Here is a 22,353-nt window from a genome sequence, read left to right as displayed (position 1 = left end):
TTCCTTTATTTATTTTGTCAACCCTTAATGGAAGATTATTAATTACTACTATATATTACTGTCTGTAGTTTGATTTGGTTGTCTGATATTAACATCTTGTAACATTAACATACATTCGTTCAGTTTCAAAGAAAAACAGTCTTATATACACATTATTACCCATACTCATATTTCATGTGAGGTTTCAGTGTGCCATACAGTCCCATGTTGTTAATACATTTTTAAGCTTTTTTCTAGTAACGTACATGATCTTAGACTTTCCCTTTCAACCAGTATACTTATATATTAGCACTGCTAGTTACAAACATTATGGTGTGCTTTCACTATTTCTATTCATTTCCAAAGATTTACAAACTTTTTACCATTTTGGCACAGATTAACCCTTAGCTTTTTGTTCTCTAACTTCGTTCTATTTTCTGGTGACCTATATTCTAGTTATTAATTCCATGAGTTTACACAGTATTAGCACAATCAGGATTTGTTTTTTCATGCCTGGCTTGCTTCACTTAACATAATGTCCTCCAGTTTCATCCATGTTGTTATATGCTTCACGACTTCATTTTTTCTTTCAGCTACATAATACTGCATTGTATGTATACACAATTCATTTATCCGTTCATTGGTTGACGGACACCTGGGCTGTTTCTGTTCTTTTGGCAATTGTGAATAATCGACCACCGATATACAGATATCTGTTTGTGTCCCGGCTCTCAGTCCTTTTGGGTATATATACCTAGTAGTGGTATTGCTGGGGTCACATGGCAAATCTGTATTTAGCTTCCTTAGGATCTGCCAAATGGTCCTCCACAGTAACTACCATGCAGTGTTCCCACCAACAGTAAGTGTTCCTACTTTTCCATATCCTCTCCAATATTTGTAGTTTTCTTTTTTTAAAGAATTTTATTATTTTATTAAAATTTATTTATCTGCCTCCCCTTCATTGTTTCTGCTCGCTGTTTGCTTTCTATGTGCTCTCTGTGTTTGCTTGTCTTTTTAGGAGGTACTAAGAACTGAACCTGGGACCTCCCATGTGGGAGGGGGGAGCCCTGTCCCTTGAGCCACCTCTGTTCCCTGCTTGTTATGTCGGTCATTGTGTTACCTCATGTGTCTCTTTGTTGTGTCATCTTGTTGCGTCTGCTTGCTGTGCCAGCCCGCTGTCTTGCTCGTCTCCTTTAAGAGGCACAGGGAACTGAACCTGGGACTTCCCATGTGGTAGATGGATGCCCAGCTGCTTGAGCCACATTTGCTTCCCCTATCTTTTTTTTTTTTTGAATTAATTTATTGAAGTATATCATTTATATATAAACATACATGAACAATAAGTTTATAGTAATAGTTGTGAACTTATAAAATAAACATGTATAATATCATACAGGACTCTCATAACTCACCCTACCACCAATACCTTGCATTGTTGTTAAACCTTGTTAACTAATGATTAAAGATCATTGTCAAAATATTACTACTAACCAAAGTATTTTTCCCCCAAGCCACCCTATTATTTTTATATCATTTATATATGAACATACATAAGTAGGTGTCTAGTAAAAATTGTGAACTTAGAAAGCAAACATGTATAACATTATATAGGGGTCCCATCCATCAACCCTCCACCAACATCTTGCATTGTTTTGAGACATTTGTTATAGATTATGAAAGAGTATTGTCAAAATCTTACTACTAATTATAGTCCTTATCTTACATTTGGTGTGTTTTTCCCCCAACCCACCCTATTATTTTTAAAATATATTTTGTATGACAGAAGTTGTAAACTCATAAAACAATCATGCACATGTGCAGAAATTTCAGACAGCACCCCTCTATCAACACACCACACTGGTGGAACATTTTTTACAGATAAGATAATATTCTGATTGTTACCATGTCCATAGTGTACATTTGGCTCACATTTTTCATACTGCCTCATTATCAACACAGGACATCTTGGTATAGATGCAAGAATGTTATATTATTGCTGACCAGAGTCCATATGTCACTCCAGTTGTATTTTTCCCATGCTTCACATTCCCACCACCTTGCAGTAGTGAGGTACATTTGCTCTGGCTCACAAAGGGCACTCTTGCATCTGTACCATCAACCACAATTCTCATCCACCTCTTGGTTTACTGTGCTATTCAGGTCCTAGATTATTCTCAAGCATTCTGTCAGTTGGCATTTACATCCCTAGACTACCATTTTCAACCACATCCCCATTTATAAACGAGCTGTTACTCATTATTTGTTACCATCCGCTCTATACATTTCCACACTTTTACAGTAAAGCTAATTAAAACTTCTACATACATTAAGCATTAGTAGTCCATCTCAGTCCTCCTCATCTCCTTCAAGAATCTACCATCTACCACCAGGTCTTGAAGACATTTCCTAAAATTTCTTTTTAGAAGCTTTACAGTTCTTGCTTTTACTTTTAGATTTTTGATCCATTTTGAGTTAATTTTTGGATAAGGTATGAGATAGGGGTCCTCTTTCCTTCTTTTGGCTCTGGATATCCAGGTCTTTCGGCACCATTTGTTGAATGGACTGTTCTGCCCAAACTGTGTGGGTATGACAGGCTAGTCAAAAATCACTTGGCCATACATGTGAGGGTTTGTTTTTGAACCACCAGTTTGGTTTCATTGGTCTTTGTGCCTGTCTTTATGTCAGTACTATGCTGTTTTTTTACCACTATACCTAGGTAATATGATTTAAAGTCTGGAGATGAGGGTTTGCTTTTCCTTTTTATGATTTTTCTGCTTATTCGGACCCCTTACCCTTCCAAATAATTTCGATGATTGTGTTTTCACTTTTTTTTGTTTTTAATGCTGGTGGAATTTTTATCAGGATTGCATTGAATCTGTATATCAATCTGAGTAGAATTGACATCTTAATGATAGTTAGTTTTCCAATCCATGAATATGGATGGTCTTCCAGTTATTTAGGCCTTTTTTGATTTCTTTTAACAGTGAGTTGCTGTGTTCTGAATACAAGTGCTTTACATTGTTGATTAAGTTTATTCCTGACTATTTGAGTTTTATCTACCATATTTTATTTTTACCACTCTTTTGATACTTTTATTGATATAATCTGCATTTCTAGACTGTCTTCCAGGCCTTTCTCTCCTGTCTTTTCTTTTTGGGCTCTAGCATACTCTAGGATTTCCTGAAAATCTCGTCTCTTGCTTAGAAATTCTCTCAGTTTCTGTTTATCTGTGAATATTCTAATTTCGCCCTCATTTTTGAAAGACAGTCTTGCCGGATATAAGATTCTTGGCTGGAAGTTTTCTCTTGTAGTGTCTTAAATATATCAGACCACTATCTTCTTGCCTCCATGGTTTCTGGTGAGAAATCAGCATTTTATCTTATTGATTATCCCTTATATGTTATGCATTGCTTTTCTCTTGCTGTTCTCAGAATTGTGTCTTTGTCTTTGCCATTTGACATTCTGATTAGAGTATGTCTTGAAGTTGGTCTATTTGGATTTTTTTGGGTGGGAGTACATTGTGTTTCTTGGACATGGATATCTACATCCTTCAATGGGGTTGGGAAATTTTCTACCATTATTTCTTCAAATATTTCTTCTGCCCCCTTTCTTGTCTCTTCTCCTTCTGGGACACCTGTGACACACATGTTAGCCGCCTTTTGCTGTCATGTAGTTTCCTGAGATGATGTTCAAATTTTTCCATTCTTCGTCTCTTTTGTATGTTCACTTTCAGAGGCCATTCTTTCAAGTTCACTAATCCTTTCTTCTGCTTCCTCAAATCTACTATTACATGATTCCAGTGTTTTTAAAATTTCATTTATTGCACCTCTCATTCCCATAAGATCTGCTATTTTTCTGAGTATGCTTTCAGATTCTACTTTGTGCTGATCCTGTGTCATATCCTTAATCTCTTTAGCCATCCCATTAAATTTATTAAGGAGATTTGTTTGAATATCTATGATTAGTTGTCTCAACTCCTTTATGTCATCTGGAGGCTTATCTTCTTTCTTTAACTGGGCCATATCTTCCTGTTTCTTGGTGTGGATTGTAATTTTTTGTTGGTGTCTTGGCATCTGGCTTACCAGAGTATTTATTCTAAATGCAGTTTTTCTTTTTAGTTTAGGGCTTCCTGCCCTTTCTGTCTTGCTGGTTGTGTAGTAGGAGCCAAGGATGTAATTGGTGCTATAAGCTGTGGAGGCTCAAGCTGCCCTCATTTCCCCAGGGACCCATGAAGCTTCTCCTAACTTTCTCCTTTGCCATGGGTAGGGACAGAGTTTCAGCTGTGTGGAATAATCCAAGTCATGTAGGCCTGGACTGTAGTTGCCCAGAGAGACTGATGAAGCTTCACGCCCCTTTCTCCCCTGCTTGGGACAGGGATGGAGCTGCAGGTGTGGGCAGCAATCTATGCAGTGTGGGTGCAAGATGACTGCAGTGGGTTGGTACAGGGCCTGGGGCCTTGGCTAGAGCTGCAGGCTGATCTGGATGGAAAGAAGCTGGTCCCCACCAGCCCTGGAATTTTCAGTCCACCCCACTTCCCCTCATGCCAGGTCTAGAGTTAAGATGGCAGCTACCGGCCTCTTTCTGGTTTTGACAGGCTCAAACTTTAGCTCTTAGGATTATACTTTAGCCCACTGAATTTACTCATTAGTAGCTGAAATTGTTGCCCAACCGTCTCTTCCCTATCTGTTTTTGGGAAGTGGAGCTTTCAATTCCAGCTGTGGAACAGCTCCTGAGGTGGCTTGTGTCTCCAGTGGAGGATGGGCACTGGCCTCTGTGGCGTGGAGCGCTCTACTTCTAAATCTTCTCTGAAGATGGGCAGTTCCTCTTTCCATTCCTTCAAGGATGTCGCAGGATTCACTTCTGGTCTCCTGAAGCCCCCAAACAGGTGCTTCAGCTAACTCCAGAGAGCCCTGGGTGTTTGCTAACTGCCCTGTAGCAGGAACTAACTCTTGGAACTCCTTACTCTGCTGCCATCTTGCTGGTTTAGTGTTCTCCCTATCTTTTTTTTTTTAAAGATTTATTTTTATTTATTTAATTCCCCTCCCCTCCCCCGTTGTCTGTTTTCTGTGTCTTTTTGCTGCGTCTTGTTTCTTTGTCCGCTTCTGTTGTCGTCAGCGGCACGGGAAGTGTGGGCGGCGCCATTCCTCGGCAGGCTGCTCCCTCCTTCGCGCTGGGTGGCTCTCCTTATGGGTGCACTCCTTGCGCGTGGGGCTCCCCTACGCGGGGGACACCCCTGTGTGGCACGGCACTCCTTGCGCACATCAGCACTGCGCATGGGCCAGCTCCACACAGGTCAAGGAGGCCCGGGGCTTGAACCGCGGACCTCCCATGTGGTAGACGGATGCCCTAACCACTGGGCCAAAGTCCGTTTCCCTCCCTATCTTTTTAATAGTGGTCATTCTAATACTTGTGAAATATCTCCTTGTAGCTTTGAAATGCATTTTCCTAGTCACTAGTAATGTTGTTTCCTTTTCACAATCTCCGTTTTTTTCATGTGTTTTTTTGCCATTTGTATTTCTTCTTTGGACAAATGTCTGTTCAAGTCTGTAGTAGTTTGATATGTTTTATGAATTCCAAAAATAGATAATGGATTATGTTTTTAAACTGGTCTGTACCTGGGTGTGATTAAATTATGATTAGTTCTTGAATTGGGCCACGTCAGTAGGATGTTGAGTCCCCACTCCCTTGGTGAGCGAGGACTAACAGATAAAATTATATGATAGAGCAGAGGAGTTAGTTGGAGTTTTGATGTTGGGATTTTGAGCTGGAGCCCCACGAAGTAAGCATACAGAGGAGCTTGGTCTTGAGGAAAGAGAGAAGGCCCCAGAAAGAGACACAAGCTGTTCACGTAGTAGTTTGCAGCTGCAGAGACCAGTGAATGAGCAGCTAAGCCTAGAAAGAGGCAAGTCCCAGGAAGAGAGGAACCCAGGAAGCCTGAACCCTCACAGATGTTGGCAGCCATCTTGCTCCAACACATGAAAATAGATTTTGGTGGGAAGCAGACTTGGCCCAAAGGACAGGGCACATGCCTACCACATGGGAGGTCCACGGTTCAAACCCTGGGCCTCCTTGACCCGTATGGAACTGGCCCATGGTCAGTGCTGATGCGTGCAAGGAGTGTCGTGCCACGCAGGGGTGTACCCCGTGTAGGGGAGCCCCACGTGCAAGGAGTGCACCCCGTAAAGAGAGCCACCCAGCACGAAAGAAAGTACAGTTAAGTCTGCCCAAGAATGGTCCCGCACACACGGAAAGCTGACACAACAAGATGACTCAACAAAAAAAACACAGATTCCGGGTGCTGCTGATAAGGATAGAAGCGGTCACAGAAGAACACACAGCGAATGACACAGAGAGCAGACAACTGAGGGGGCGGGGACGGGGAAGGGGAGAGAAATAAAAAAAAAAAGGGAAATACACTTTGGTGAGGGAAGTAACTTATGCTTATGGCCTGGTGTCTATAAGCTCCTACCCCAAATAAATACCCTTTATAAAAAACCCACCAGTGTCTCGTATTTTGCATCAGCACCCCTTTGGCTGACTAATACACCTTGTTCCTAGGAAATGTACATGGCAGTATTAAGTGTTCAAGGAGTATGATTTATGTAACATTTATTCAAGTATTCAGAAAATGGATTGATAAATAACCAGCCAGCTAGCTAGATGAATAAATGGAGAGAATGATAGAGCATTGTGGCAAAATGTTGAAATTGGTGGATCTCGATATCTAGGAGGGTAAGATAAGGTATATGCAATAGAAGGGAACCAGCTTGATAAATGTCATAACATTATACTGTAAAAAAGAAGCCTGGCACATACAACTACTGTATGATTCTGTTGGTGTGAATTTGAATAAGAGACAAAACTCAGTTATGGTGATAGAAATCAGGGAGATCAGACCAGAGGTTGCCTCTTGGTAGTTGAGATTGACTGCAAAGGGGCATAAAGGAACTTTCTGGGGCAGTGGAAATGTCTGTACTTTGATGAGAGGGGTGGCTACATAGGTGTTTTTATCATGTTAGCATGTATGAATTATACCTCAAAAATGCAGAAAAGGTATTTTTTACAAATACTGACAGATAATAGTTTGTGAAAATCTCTATCTGTCGTATACAATGATGTGTCCCAAAGATATTCCCCAAACTTGTTTTAGTTTTATGTTCAAATACTGTCTTCTCAATGAAGCCTTCTTTAGCCCTCCTAAATCAAATTGGAATCCCTTCTCATGCATGCTCTATACCTCTTCCCTACTTTTTCCCCAAAACACTTACACCCTCGAACATACATCATATATTTATTTTGTCTTCTGACCCTTCCTCTTTAGAATATAAGCTTACTGAGGGTAAGGCATTTTTTATCTATTTGCTTACTGTTCTCTAATCAGCGCCTACTATATACAACAGTGTTGTATATAGTAGGTAGTTTAAAAATATTTGAATCAAGAGGAATATTTGTTATCGTTAAAAACACACATGCCCATGGCAAGCTGAGTGCATGCATGGTGAGTTGAATGCCCATGTGGGTGCCCTCGTGGCAAGCCGAGTGCCCAGTGGTGAGCTGAGTGCCCTCGTGAGTGCCCGTGTGGTGAGCCAGTGCCCGTGCAGTGAACCAGCACCTGCGTGGCAAGCCGAGTGCCTGCTCAAGTAAGTCACGCAGCAAGATGATGGTACAACAAAAGAGAGACAAAGGGAAAAGTCAAGGTGAAGCACAGTAGAGACCAGGAACTGAGGTGGCACAATTGACAAGGAACCTCTCTCCACATCAGAGGTCCCCAGGATTGAATCCTGGTGAATCCTAGAGGAGAAAGATGAGAAGAGAAAACAAAAAGAGAAATAGATACAGAAGATCATACAGCGAATGGGCATAGACAGCAAAAACAGCATGGTGGGAGAGTAGGAGTGGGAAGGGGAGAAAAAAATACACATGCCTTTTTACTAAGAAATGCTGAATATGGTCACGTAACCCATAGCTTATTATAAAAGAATGAGAATTAGGGTATATGTGTCAGAATCATTGTATCATTGCTTATAATGGGCAAAATTGGAATGTTCCTTAATAAGGAAATGGTTGAATAAACAGTGGTATTTCTACGTTATGAAATGTAACACAGCTATTAAAAAGGAGCTATACATCCAGTTGACTTGAGGGATTTACATAGTGTATTATTGAGTGAGAAAAGTAACATTCAGATATATATTTATAAAATAGGTCTTTTCAAAACAAAATGTGAATGTATTTGTGTGTATGTGTGTATATATATATGTTTAATTTATAATTATATGAGCAGGAGAAAGATAGGAAGGATACAAACCAGATATAAACATTGGCTGCTTACAGGGGGGATGTGACGGTAAGCAAATAAATATAAATGGATTACATTTTTAAATGTAAAATAAATGTAAATGGATGAACCTGGAGGACATTATGTAGAGTGAAACAACCAGACACAAAAGGACAAGTACTGTATGATTGCCCTATTATGAACTAAGTATGTTGTGTAAGCTCATGGAGTTAATAATTAGAATATAGGTCACCAGCAAATAGAGAGGGTAGAGAATGGAAAGCCAAGGGTTAATCTGTGCAGACTTGGTAAAAAGGTTGTTTGTAAATCTTTGGAAAAGAATAGAAATGGTAAAGCATATCATGGTGTTTGTAACTAGCAGTGCTGTTGTATGGGTATGACAGTGACTGAAAGGAAAAGTCTAAGGCCATGTATATTACTAAAAGGAAGCCAAGAACTGTTAACATTGGGACTCTGTAAGATAGAAAAACTGCATGTAAAACACGAGTCTGGGTGATACTGCATATATATAGGACTGTTTTTACAAAATATAAATACAAAATATACTAGAGAGAAGGAAAAAGAATAGCTGTGTATGGCAGGGGAAGCATAAAGAGATTGAGAGATAATGAGTTTTTTTTTTTAATTATTGGAATAATGAAAGTGCTCTAAGAATGTTTAAAGTGATGAATGTATGAATATGTGATTACACTGAATACCATTGTACATTTTGGATGGATTTATGCTTTATCACCATGTATCAATTTTGACTTGTTCAAAAAAAAAAAGCCCATGATAGAATAAAAAGCATGCGTTCTTTGAGTGTGAGTGTGTCTTCAGATAGGTGCATGGGGGAAGCTGTTGTGGCTCAGCTGATAGAGCGTCCACTTACCATGTGGAGGGTCCAGGGTTCTGTACCCAGGGCCTCCTGGCCCACGCGCAGTGCTGCCACGCAAGGAGTGCCATGCCACGCAGGGGTGTCCCCCACTTAGGGATGGTCCACAGGCAAGGATTGTGCCCTGCAAGAGAGCCGCCCCGTGTGAAAAAAAACGCAGCCCACCTGGGAGTGGCGACGCACACACGGAGAGCTGATGCAGCAAGATGACGCAACAAAAAAAAAAATGGCACAGTGTTCGGGTGCCACATTGCAAGAATGTAAGCAGACACAGAAGAACACACAGTGAATGGACAGAGAGTAGACAACGGGGGGTGGGAAGGGAAGAGAAATAAATAAATCTTCTAGAAATAAATAGGTGCATGGAAGCATGATCACTAACATCTTAATAGGGCATCTCTCAGATGGTGAGGTTAAAGTGAATTTTTCTTTTTTCAGTAGGCATGTATCTTTATAATAAAAAAGCAGTTTTCTTTGTGGGGAAACAGTATCCACTTTTGCTTGTTTCGTTCTATAATCATTGGGAAATCTTAAAATTTTTTTGTGTTAACTTGTATACAACATATTTCTCATTTTACCATTTTCAGGTGTACGGTTCAATGATGTTAATTACATTTACAGTGGTGTTACATCACCACCATCCATTACCAAAATTTTTCTGTCACCCCAAACAAACTCTGTTCCCATTAAGCATTAAGTCCCCATTCCGTACTTCTAACCCCACCCATGGTTCTCATTGGGCCATCTTTTGATTATTAATTGAACTACCAGGAAGGAAGTGCATATAATTGAGTATCAGACTTAGCCATTATGGTTAGAGAAAGAAATATTGTCCATTATAAATTAATTGGCATGGTGGTGTATTAACATATATAAAACACTGGCTGCTCCATGGAAAAAGTGTAGGACTGGATATGGGCAGCCATTTAGGAGGCTGTTGGCATGAGTCTGGGTGACAGAGAATGGCAGCACCAGTGGTGATGAGGAGACCTGGACAGATTGGCAAGATATTTAGGAGATTGAATTAGTAGTATTTGGGTACTTGGACTATAGGAGATGAAAAGGGAATCAGAGTAGACAGCACTTTGTCATATGTATTAAAACTTGTTTTGTGGGAGTTTTCTTATTTTAGCCTCTCTTTATATGGAAATTCTTACATAGTTATTTTTATCCATCTGTTCATTAATGACCATTAGGTTTCATTTCATGTAAAGATTTTTCCACCCCAGGATTATAAAAATGTTCCCGCATATTATTTTCTTCTAGTCCTTATGGTTTCATTTTTTCACATTTATATTTTGGATTTCTGGAATTTATGTGCAAAGGAATCATGTGAAGACCAAACTTACTTTCTAGAAAGCGCCGTCCCCTCCCCCCCATTATCCCCCCCATTATCCAGTTTTACCCGTTTTTGAGGATAATTGCAGAAGAAAATGACATTTTTTTGGTAGGACTGTTAAAAACTTAGGATTTAGGCAATTTGAAGAAGGATAAGCAAATTAGGTTCAGATTAGGCAGATACTTAGTTTTCAATTTATAAATTTATTTGAGGTCAGTGTGCTGTATTGTAAATATTTTGCACTTTTGGTGTAGTTCGTATTATTGAGATATGAACAAAGTTTTTTTCATGAACTTGTGCTGTTTTGTATCTAGTCGGTACTAGAAATGGGTTTAAATTTGTTGTGTTTTGCAGCTCCACGATTTTTAGCGTATGATCTAAGAGGAAGAGCCCTGAGGGGAAATAAGGAGAATTCAGTTTAGGACCTTGTTAACAACCTCTCCCCCAATAAGTGAGGAGGATGATTCCTACCCTGCTTATTCATAGGATGCTGTGAGGATAAACTGAGGTGGGCTAATACCAGGCACCCCAAAGGAAAAAAACCTGAGGATTGCAAGAATGGGGTGTTTGCTCTTATCCTATGGGGTAACTCACAGGAGCTGCCTGAAGGGTAGAGAATGAATTAAGAAATGTAGCAGAGCTATGAGAGGATTTGGGTCTTTGGAACCAGGAGCTTTTCTTTGAATCTTTCTCTTGTTATTTATTTTCTGTTTCTTTGAATCATACTGCAGTTTTCCCCATTTCTGCATCTGGGCATCTGAATTCGGCTGGAGAGAATTACCTACTCATGCTGTCTGACTTTATTCAACTTCAGGAATTTATAATTTTTTAAATTTAGTGTTTAAATTCACTTTCTTGATCGTTTAAATTACAAAAGTAATAGATCCTTGGTGTAAAACAGTTCAAATGGTCTAGTAGTACATAAGGTAAAAAAGGGGGCCCTCTTCTTTTACTTCCCTTTATTTCCTTTTTCTGGAAGAAACCATTGTTATGTGTCCTTCAAGACTTCATTTTTAATTTTTAAATGCATATACTTTTTTTTTTTTAACAGATATGGCATTTTTAAAAAGAGGCATACTGTGCTAAGGTCATCTTTCCAAATCAAGACTTCCTTGTTAATTTTTTATTATTTTTATGCTCCTTCCATCCCAGGCATTTCCCTAAGAGTAGAAGCAATAAAAATGGCTTGTTGCTATGTTTTCCCCTTCTTTTCCACTATCCTCCCCCCCCACCATTCCGGTGTTGAAATGGGTTTTTCAAGGGAAGTCTCTAGATGAGGAATTTCTGGATGATAGGGTGTGTTCTGGATACTGTCAGTGTACTGGTTTATACTCTTTACCAGCAGGTGTTGGAGTGATTCAGTTGCTCCATATCCTTGCCAACACTTGGCAGTTTTACCTATTCTGGTGGGTATCTTTCTGTGGTTTAATTAGCAGTTCTCTGATGACTACTGAATCACCTTTTATGAGTTTGTTAGCCATTTAAATATCCTTTTTGTGAAATTCCCATGGGAGTCTCCTGCCCTTTTTTTTTTTTCTCTTTTAGATTGTTGGTCTTTGCTGTTGATTTGGAAGAGTTCTTTATATATTGTGGATATGAGTCCTTGGGTGTATATATGTGTTGTAAATGACTGTGACAACTTGTGACTTTCCTTTTTACTCTTTGAATGGTTTATTTTGATGAACAGATATTCTTAATTTTACTTTTGTACAGTTTATCATATCTTCCCTTTATATTTCTGGTTTTGTGCTGTATTTTTACATACCCAGATGTCATGAAGATGTTCTCCTGTGTTTCTTTCCAAAAGCTTTATTGTTTTTTTACATGTAGCTCTGTAATCTTCCTAGAAATCATTTTTGTATATGGTATGAGGTGGGTCCAAGAATCTATTCTTTTTTTTTTACAAGTGGCTAGCCAGTTTGTCCATGATCATTTGTTGACTAGACAGCCTTTTTCCTTCTTACTGTATTGTCAGTTTTGTCATAAATTAGTGACCACATATGTGCGGGCCTTCTGTTTTTTTCCAAATTGTTATAGTTTTAGTATGTCTTGATATCTGGTAGGTAAGTCCTTCAACGTTTATTTTTATTCTGGATTATATATTTAGTTATTCTTAGCCTTTTGCATTTGTGCATAATTTTTTTTTAGAGGTATCAGGGCTGGGGAATGAGGCCCCAGAGCTTGTATATGGGAAGCCAGTGCGCGACCACTGAGCTACATTGACTCCCCTGAGTTGTTTTTTCCTTTGTTTGCTTGTTGTTTCTTCATTTGTTTTTAGGAGGCACGGAGACTATTTCTCTGTGGGAAAGTTTTTTTTTTTTAAGGTACTACTGGGACTGGGGATTGAACTTGGGACCTTGTATGTGGGAAGCCAGCTCTCAACCACTGAGTCACATCTGCTCCCAAGTTGGTTGGTTCTTTTGTTTGCTTGTGCTTTTTTTTTTTTTAACTTTAGGAGGCAGTGGGAACTGAACCCCAGGACCTCCCATGTGGAAGCAGTCATTCAACCGCTTGAGCCACATCTGCTCCCCTTTGGGAAAGCTTTAAATTACAGTTCAATTTATTTTATAGATATGGAACTTGTCAAATTTTTCTGTTTCTTGTTGGTTTTATTAAGTTGTGTTTTTCTAGAAATTTGTCCATGTTATCTAAATCTGCACATTTTGGCACACAGTTTGTAATATCCTTTTCTTCAAAAAAATTTTTTTTTTTTGGAGTTAAGGAGTTTGAGTAGGCAGCTTTTAGAATGAAATAAAGTATGTCTTTAATTTTGTTGATGGAAGAGCTGGGGAGGAGTTGAAGATTTCTTTTGTTCAAGATTTATTTATTTATTTTCCTCCCTTCCCCTCCTCCTGCCCTGCTGTTTTTGCTGTGTTGTCTTGTCTTCTCATTTTCTCTTCTCTAGGATTCACCGGGATTTGATCCTGGAGACCTTATAGGGAGAGAGATTCCCTGTCAATTGCACCACCTCAGTTCCTGGTTTCTGCTGTGCTTCACCTTGACTCTTCCCTTGTTTTCCTTTTGATGCAGCATCATCTTGCTGCGTGACTCACTCGCGTGGGGCATGCTTTTCTTTTTCATCAGGAGGCCCCAGGGATCAAACCCAGGTCTTCCCATATGGATGTGAAAACTATCACTTGAGCCACATCCGCTTCCCTAGATTTCTTGATATTAGGAAAAGGAGGATAAAACTTCTGTGCAGGTATGAAAAACCCTTGGTGCACTGGTGCACAGGTTAGTGTGCCTTATTTTTCAGCCTTTCTGGGCCTACCAGTATCTCTTTCCAAGTTCTTCCCCAGTACCATTTGATTTTCAGTTTGTCTGTAGATGCCTTGATTGGTCTGTTAAAGAATGAACACTTTTTCTCTCCTTTTGCTGACTTTCCTGGTTCTTGAAACCACTCGTGCTCCAGATTATGTCAGTGCTTTATTTTTAAGATTTATTTAATTTATTCCCCCCCGCCATTGTCTGCTCTCTTGTGTCCATTCGCTGTGTGTTCTTCTGTGTCCGCTTGCATTCTTGGTGGCGCTAGGAATCTGTGTCTCTTTTTTGTTGTGTCATCTTGCTGCATCAGCACTCCGTGTGTGTGGTGCCACTCCTGGGCAGGCTTTGCTTGTTGCGGGGGGCGGCTCTCCTTGCGGGGCACACTCCTTGTGCGTGGGGCTCCCCTATGTGGGGGACACCCCTGTGTGGCATGGCACAGCTTGCGCTCAGCAGCACTGCACGTGGGCCAGCTCACCACATGGTCCAGGAGGCCCAGGGTTTGAACCCTGGACCTCGCATATGGTAGGTGGATGCTCTATCAGTTGAGTCACATCTACTTCCCTCAGTGCTTTATTTTTGAACATGTGCACTGTTTTCTAAAGGGAGCCTGAAATAAAGGGGACATTTAAGAGAGTATTGATTGACCATGTGGAGCTTTTCATTGCTTCAGAGGTAGGCAAAGGAAGATTTTACATGGGAAGTCAAGGATGACAAAAACATTTCTTACTATTTATTGAATGAGTGAATGAATGAATGAGTGGAGAAAACTACCTATATATACCCCCCAAATGGTGCATACCATAAAGAGAATTTGACCTCTTCATACTATGTAAGCAGAAGTTTGTGACTATTTAGTTTCCCCTTAAGAATTCCTGCTCTTAGTGCCTGTGTGGCAAACCAAGTGCCCGTATGGCAAGTTGAGTGCCTGTGTGGTAAGCCAGTGGCCATGCAAGTGAGTCACGCAGCAAGATGATGATGCAACAAAAGCGATATAAAGGTGAAGTGCACAGAGATCAGGAACTGAGGTGGTGCAGCTGACAGGGAACCTCTCTCCACATCAGAGGGCCCCAGGATCAAATCCTGGTGAATCCTAGAGGAGAAAGATAAGACAAAAAAAAAGAAATGTATACAGAAGATCACACAGAGAATGGACACAGATAGCAAAAACAGCAGGGTGGGGGAGGGAGGAATTAAATAAGTAAAATCTTAAAACAAGAATTCCTCCTCTCTTCTCTTTAATGGTTAGGATGTACTGCTATTATGTTACTAAGCAACACTGATTTGAGGTAATATTTTTATATGTCATACTCAAGAAGAAGAAAATAATACTGAGAATCATTAATGTTTAGTGATTTCTCAGTGTTTTTACGAATGATAGACTATTTTAGACTGGCCAGGTTTTGTGATTAAAACTATCCAGCTCATAATTGATATGATTTAACTCTTAGAACTGAATTTTATTTTTATTTATGATAAAAAGATCTTATTTCTAGTCCTTTTGAGGAATGAGTGGAATAAATTATTCTAAGCCACTCAGTTGATTGCAGGACATAATTGAACATTCACATCTTGAATTGTGGCAACCAAGGTCCTTGGTAAATGTGGTGAAGCAACTTGGTGGCCTTCCCTTGACTTGTTCCTCTTGGCACAGAAGTACCCCTAGTCTAGCTGTTGTGAAAGACCAGTTTTTATTTCCAATCTGTTATGAGTTGGTACTTTTACAAAATACAATAAAAATAATTTGTTATAAAAAGGACATATAACTAGAATTCTGAAGTTCTTATTAATTCAACAAATGTATTGATTCAAATTGCCCTAAGCTTTTAAAAAAACGTTTCACTTAGTTTCGGTATTATCTCATTGTGGGCTCAGCAGATGGTTTGCTGAGTGGCACTGGTCCTTGAACTGTGCTCTAGGTAGCTCTTTTCTAGACTTGCCTCCTTTCTGTCCTACTGTTTTCCTATAGAACATCTTATCCTTGAGGTTAAGCACCTGCGGAAGCCAAGTGCTACTGGGAACAGTTAACTCTTGATTCACATTTGAGCACTGGCTCAAGTTAAGCCATAGGGAAGCCCAATTTAAAATTTAATTAACATAAGAAAATGGCCATTGAAGAGTTGGCTAACCCATCTTTGAATTTCTTACCCAAGCAAAAGACCAAGAGCTGTTTGACTATGAGAAACTTGATAAAAGTCCTTAAATCAATTCCTTAAATTCAGTCTGTAACCAATTTATGGTGAAACGTTTTCCCTTTGGCAACAACTCCCTGGTAATGTGATTGCCCAAAATAAACAAACATTTTAAAAAACCCAGAAAAACAAAAATACTAAGGGTATCTTGGGTCATGTATTCTAGTAATCAGATGGCACATTTAGCATTGCTGGGTGGATTGTCAATTCAGTTTGCTGCTCTAAATCATAAGCCTTCCCTGAAACCAGAGAAGTTTTCTTTCTTTTTTTTTTAAACACAAGTGATAAATTTACCATGTTTTTTTCTTAGTTATTTTAGGTCCCTCTAACAAAAAGATTAATCTTCTAGTTCTTTCCATAAATAGAATTGAACTTGATGATGACTTTAGTGATACCAGAACTTGATTTGGGAGAGCAGATGTGGCTCAAGCAGTTGAGCACCTGCTTCCCACGAGGGAAGACCTGCGTTTGTACCCATGCCTCCTAAAACACAAACGAACAAGGAAAACAAATGGAAAAAAAACAATTCAGGGTAGCCGATGTGGCTCAGTGGTTTAGTTCCAGCTTCCCATATGAGGACCAGGGTTCAATCCCTAGCCCCTGGTACCTTAAAAAAAAAACAACTTGATCTGGGGGAGCAGGTGTAGCTCAGTGGTTGAGCTCCTGCTTCCTATGTTTGAGGTTCCAGGTTCAGTCCCCAGTGCCTACTTAAAAAAGATGGAAAAAGGCGGCAGGCTTGGCCCAGTGGCTAGGGCATCCGTCTGCCGCATGGGAGGTCCGTGGTTCAAACCCCGGGCCTCCTTGACCCGTGTGCAGCTAGCCTATGTACAGCGCTGAGGCGCAGGGAGTGCCGTGCCATGCAGGGATATCCCCCGTGTAGGGGATCCCCATGCGCAAGGAGTGCACCCCATAAGGAGAGCCGCCCAGCGCTAAAGAAAGTGCAGCCTACCTAAGAATGGCGCTGCACACACGGAGAGCTGACACAACAAGATGAAGCAACAAGAAAAGAGACACAGATTCCCGTGCTGCTGACAACAACACAAGCGGACAAAGAAACAAGACGCAGCAAAGAGACACAGAGAACAGACAACCGGGATGGGGGGAGGGGGAGAGAAATAAATAAATCTTAAAAAAAAAAAAAAAGACGGAAAAAACTTGATTTTGCTTTAAGCTGAGGTGCTTAAATCATTGTATTGGGAAATTTATTTCATTTTTTAATGAATTATGTGGTTTTATTCTATTTTATAATGAGCAAGTATAGTATTTTAACTATCATTATTTTAAAAATTTGTGTTTGGTTTTATTTTTCTCTAATGTAAATGATATTTAATATGTTTACTTTCCAGGAATTACCCAACTCTGTCTTTCTGGTGATGGAGGTAGGTGGTATATAAGCTCCTCTTTTTTATTTCAAATTCCTTTTGATTAATATGTATTTTAAAATGATGGTAGATGGTTTTAGAAATTTTCAATTAATAAAAATCAGTTTAGTGATTTAAATCCTAATCTATGAAATATTCAATTAAAATTTTTATTCTATAATTCTTAAAATATTTGTATTTCATGTGATACTTGTGTTATATAAAAACGATTTTTAGTTAAAATTAACTGATAATGGATTGAATTAATCTTGAACCAGTACCCTTATTTTAACTACCTTTTCTCTTACATATATCAGTATTGCAATGGTGGAGACCTGGCAGATTATTTGCAAGGTAATTTTTGTGTGTGTGTCAATGTTAAATAAAGATAGTAATATAGTCTGTTGAATCCTGAGGTACCTCTGACATAAAGCTGCATTCTTATTTCTTGTACTTGTATAGACACATTCAATAAATATTTATTTGTTCATCTTGTGGTCACTTTGCTGACCAGCTGTTGTTTTTTGTGGTTTTGCTTAAGCTTATTTGTGTATAAGAACTTACTTCTCCCGAGGAGAGGATACCAAATGGAATTTCTCTCCCTCAAAAGACTCCTGAGGTGCCATCATTGAACTTTTTAAAAATTTCTCTCCCCTTCTCCCCCGCCCTGGCCCCCACCACAGTTGTCTATTCTCTGTGTCCATTTTGCTGCGTGTTCTTTTTTGTCCGCTTCTGTTGTTGTCAACGGCACAGGAATCTGTGTTTCTTTTTGTTGTGTCATCTTGTTGTCTCAGCTCTCCGTGTGGGCAGTGCCACTCCTGGGCAGGCTGCACTTTCTTTTGCACTGGGCGACTCTCCTTACGGGGTGCACTCCTTGTGCGTGGGGCTCCCCTATGCGGGGGACACCCCTGCGTGGCAGGGCACTCCTTGCGCGCATCAGCACTGCGCATGGGCCAGCTCCACACAGGTCAAGGAGGCCCGGGGTTTGAACTGTGGACCTCCCGTGTAGTAGGCGGACGCCCTAACCACTGGGTCAAGTCCACTTCCCTCATTGAACTTTTAATCTCTTTATTTTCTATCAAAAGAAAAAGTCATAATGAACGAATGTGTTTATTAATGTGAAAGTTTCTTGTAGATTTCAAGGAAAAAAGCTTTTTAAGGAGTTAGGAGTAACATCGAAATTATTTCTTGGTACTGAGGTAATATTTAGTACTAGATGGTACTTGAAATTCTGCACCCAAAACTCATGCATATAGGATACAAAGCGGGCATTCAGATCAGAGTATGTCCCTATACTGTATAAGACAGTAAAACCTCATGTAAAACATGAATATGGGTGATACTGCATATATAGGACTGTTTTTTAAAAATATAAAGACAAATATACCAGAAAGGAGGAAAAAGAATAGCAGCTATGTACGGCAGAAGAAGCATAGAGATAGGTGATGAGTTTTATTTGGTTTTTGTTTATTATTATTGGAATAATGAAAGTGCTCTAAGAGTGATTGAAGTGATTCATGCACAAATATGTGCTTACACTGAATACCATTGATTTTACACTTTGGGTGGATTTATGCTTTATAAATACGTATCAATAAAATTAATAAAGTTGATTTAATTTTTTTAAATTACACCCTCCAAAGTATTTTTTAAATGATGTAGTGAGGCCATCGTCTACCTGTTCACCCCTTAAAGATGCAAGGGAAGTATGCAGAAACAAAGCAGAAGATTAATGCAGTATAAATAGATCATGCCAATTGATGGTAAAATTCCTAAGATCTTAGTAGATGCAAACACAGAGGGTGTGGATCATTTACAAAAGAGAAACAACATATTCAAAATGTTCAACTTTACCAGGTAATCAGGGAGTGCAATTAAAAATGAGATACTTAAAAAATTATTAAAATATACAATATTGCAGATATTTCAAAAGCTGTATTATATAAAGAGCATTGGTATACACCTACCAAATAAAAAAGATATAGTTGAAGCTCCCCTGCAGTCCAATTCCTGTCTTTCAACCTTAGGGACAATCATTATCCTGAATTTGGTGGTTGATTCCCATGTGTGTCTTTATATTTTACCCAACTGAGATTTTTTTCTTAATGTGTCAATTGGTTAAAAAAACTTAAATGTTATTTAATAATAGGAAGGATGCAGTGAGACAGGCACTTTTGTTCACTGCTGGTGGAAAGGAATATGGCAATATGTAATAGGAATTTTAATGTTCGTATTCCATTTTTAGCAATCTGTTCTAAACAAGTAATCTTGAATATAGACAGACATTAAAAAGTACCAAGATGCTGATGGAAGTGTGGTTGGTATTATATCAGAGTAGGTTACGATGGGAATGGTTTACTAAAATGATCGAACAGAATGTAATCATTAAACATCTTGCAAGTTTAAATAGTTTGTAGTAAGTTGGGAAAATACTTGTCATATTAAGGGGAAAAAGCATGTTGCAAAATTGCAAATATATTTTGTTTTCACTTATATTAAAAAATGTATGTTAGAAGGAAATATCTAGAACTGACTATTTTGAACATTTTGGTATGTGTATTAGGAGTAATTTTTAAAAATCTATTATTCTGTATTTTCTATAGTATGCAGGCAGGTATAATAAAGAAAAGCAATATATAAAACAATAAAGCCACTCCCTTTATACATCCAAATGAAACTCAAGAGGAATTGGGCAAAGAGAAAGGGAGTTCCCCACATCATCTTGTCTATCTACTTCCCCAGCATCCTGCTTCTGCCTTTATGATTCTGCTTGTTGGTGTCTGAATCTTGAGTTCCTTGAGTTTCTCGTTGTTTCAGATGGAAGCACTTTTCCAACAGGGTCAGATTAAGTGGAACCTTATCAGTTTAAACCCCTTATTAGTAGAGCAGCTTCCTTCATTAACAGAAGTACTAGTTCTTAAGAGAACACCTTATAGCCTGAAAACACTTCTAGAGACAGAGAAAGAAAATTATGGTCTTTAAGGAATTGTCGGCGGTAGACTTGGCCCAGTGGTTAGGGCGTCCGTCTACCACATGGGAGGTCCATGGTTCAAACCCCGGGCCTCCTTGACCCGTGTGGACCTGGCCCATGCTCAGTGCTGATGCGTCCAAGGAGTGCCCTGCCACGCAGGGGTGTCCCCGTGTAGGGGAGCCCCACGCGCATGGAGTGCACCCTGTAAAGAGAGCCACCCAGCGTGAAAGGTGCAGCCTGCCCAGGAATGGCGCCGCCCACACGGAGAGCTGATGCAACAAGAGGATGCAACAAAAAGAAACACAGATTCCCCTGCCGCTGACAACAACAGAAGCGAACAAAGAAGGTGCAGCAAATAGACACAAAGAACAGATAATGGGGGTGGGGGGAGGGGGGGGTAAAAAAAATTAAAGAGAAAAAAAAAGGAATTGTCTAGACCTGTATTGTCTTACACAATAGCCACTACCAACATGTGACTATTAGGCCCTGAAAAGTGAAGAGTACAAACTGAGATGTGTTGTAACTGAAAATACATCCTGGATACTGAGTATGTCGTGGGAGGAAAAGAATGATAATATCTTAAGTTTTTTATATTAATTACAGATTGATACAATATTTTGGAAATACTGGGTTAAATAAAATAAATTTCACCTGTTTAAGGTATGGCTAGGGAAACGGACTTGGCCCAGTGGTTAGAGCGTCCGTCTACCACATGGGAGGTCTGCGGTTCAAACCCCGGGCCTCCTTGACCTGTGTGGAGCTGGCCCATGCGCAGTGCTGATGCGTGCAGGGAGTGCCGTGCCTGCCACACTGGGGTGTCCCCCGCGTAGGGGAGCCCCATGCAAGGAGTGCGCCCCGTAAGGAGAGCCGCCCAGTGCGAAAGAAAGTGTAGCCTGCCCAGGAATGGCGCCGCCCACACTTCCCGTGCCGCTGATGACAACAGAAGGGGACAAAGAAACAAGACGCAGCAAATAGACACAGAGAACAGACAACGGGGGTGGGGGGGAATTAAATAAATAAATCTTTAAAAAAAAAAAGATATGGCTACTAGCAAATTTAAAGTTTGAGGTGTGGCTCACATAGTTCTTAGAGCACTCTGATGTAGAAAGTCTCTCTGATGCTAGTTTTTATATTGCAAAATGGTTATTTAGTCCTTTTACTTGCTCTGATAAATAAAACATCTTTCACATTTCCAAAAGATAGAAAACAAATTCTGTTCATTGCAAGTTTAAAATAATACAAATTCTAAATAAGTGAGTTGTACTTAATTCTGAAAGAGTACTCTTAAATCTGTGACATCCAGCTCTGAGCTTACTCTGTGTTAACATGCTCAGGGTTGTTTTTTTTTTTTATTTCATTCCAGTTTTGATGTCAACAGTGCCTTCAGAAGTATTAGGTTCTTAACAGGGGAGTTTCAGTTTCTGGAATTGTGAGAAGTGCATATCCTACTATATTTAATATTCATGTAAATTAGTGAATTTTTATGCCCAGAAACAGCTTAAACAAGATAATTATTTTTTCCTTCATGGGAACAGTTTAGAATTTGGACTATGGGGAAGTGGATTTGGCCCAGTGGTTAGCACGTCCGTCTACCATATGGGAGGTCTGCGGTTCAAACCCCAGGCCTCCTTGACCTGTTTGGAGCTGACCCATGCGCAGTGCTGATGTGTGCAAGGAGTGCGATGCCACACAGGGGTGTCCCCTGCGTAGGGGAGCCCCTTGCTCAAGGAGTGTGCCCCGTAAGGAGAGCCACCCAGCACGAAAGAAAGTGCAGCCTGCCCAGGAATGGCGCCTCACACACACAGCTGACACAACAAACAAAAGAAACACAGATTCCCGGTGTTGCTGATTAACATGGAAGCGGTCACAGAAGAACACAGCGAATGGACACAGAGGACAAGTGGGGGGGGGGTGAGGGAAGAAGGGGAGAGAAATAAATTAAATCTTAAAAAAAAAAAACAACTATGGGCATTTATTTTGTGATGGGGATTTATTTTATTTGAAGATGTTAAGGACATAAAATGCCACTTAACATATCATTTAAATTATTTTAAAGCCATAATATTTAATTTGTCCC

General features: G+C 39.7%; 1 protein-coding gene across 2 annotated transcripts in view; it reads left to right on the top strand.

The window, feature by feature from the left end:
* Positions 1-22,353, top strand: part of ULK2 (unc-51 like autophagy activating kinase 2) — an 88,118-nt gene that overhangs the window by 7,302 nt on the left and 58,463 nt on the right. For both annotated transcript variants that reach the window (XM_004446501.5, XM_012523736.4), the window contains exons 4-5: positions 17,291-17,323; positions 17,623-17,659. In XM_004446501.5, the coding sequence (XP_004446558.1) occupies positions 17,291-17,323; positions 17,623-17,659 (70 nt within the window). The remainder of the gene's footprint in view (positions 1-17,290; positions 17,324-17,622; positions 17,660-22,353) is intronic.

This window comes from Dasypus novemcinctus, chromosome 21 (genome assembly GCF_030445035.2).
Source record: "Dasypus novemcinctus isolate mDasNov1 chromosome 21, mDasNov1.1.hap2, whole genome shotgun sequence".
Taxonomy (NCBI): Eukaryota; Metazoa; Chordata; class Mammalia; order Cingulata; family Dasypodidae; genus Dasypus; species Dasypus novemcinctus.
The sequence above is the reverse complement of the archived record's forward strand: the minus strand, read 5'-3'. Positions and strand labels throughout refer to the sequence as shown.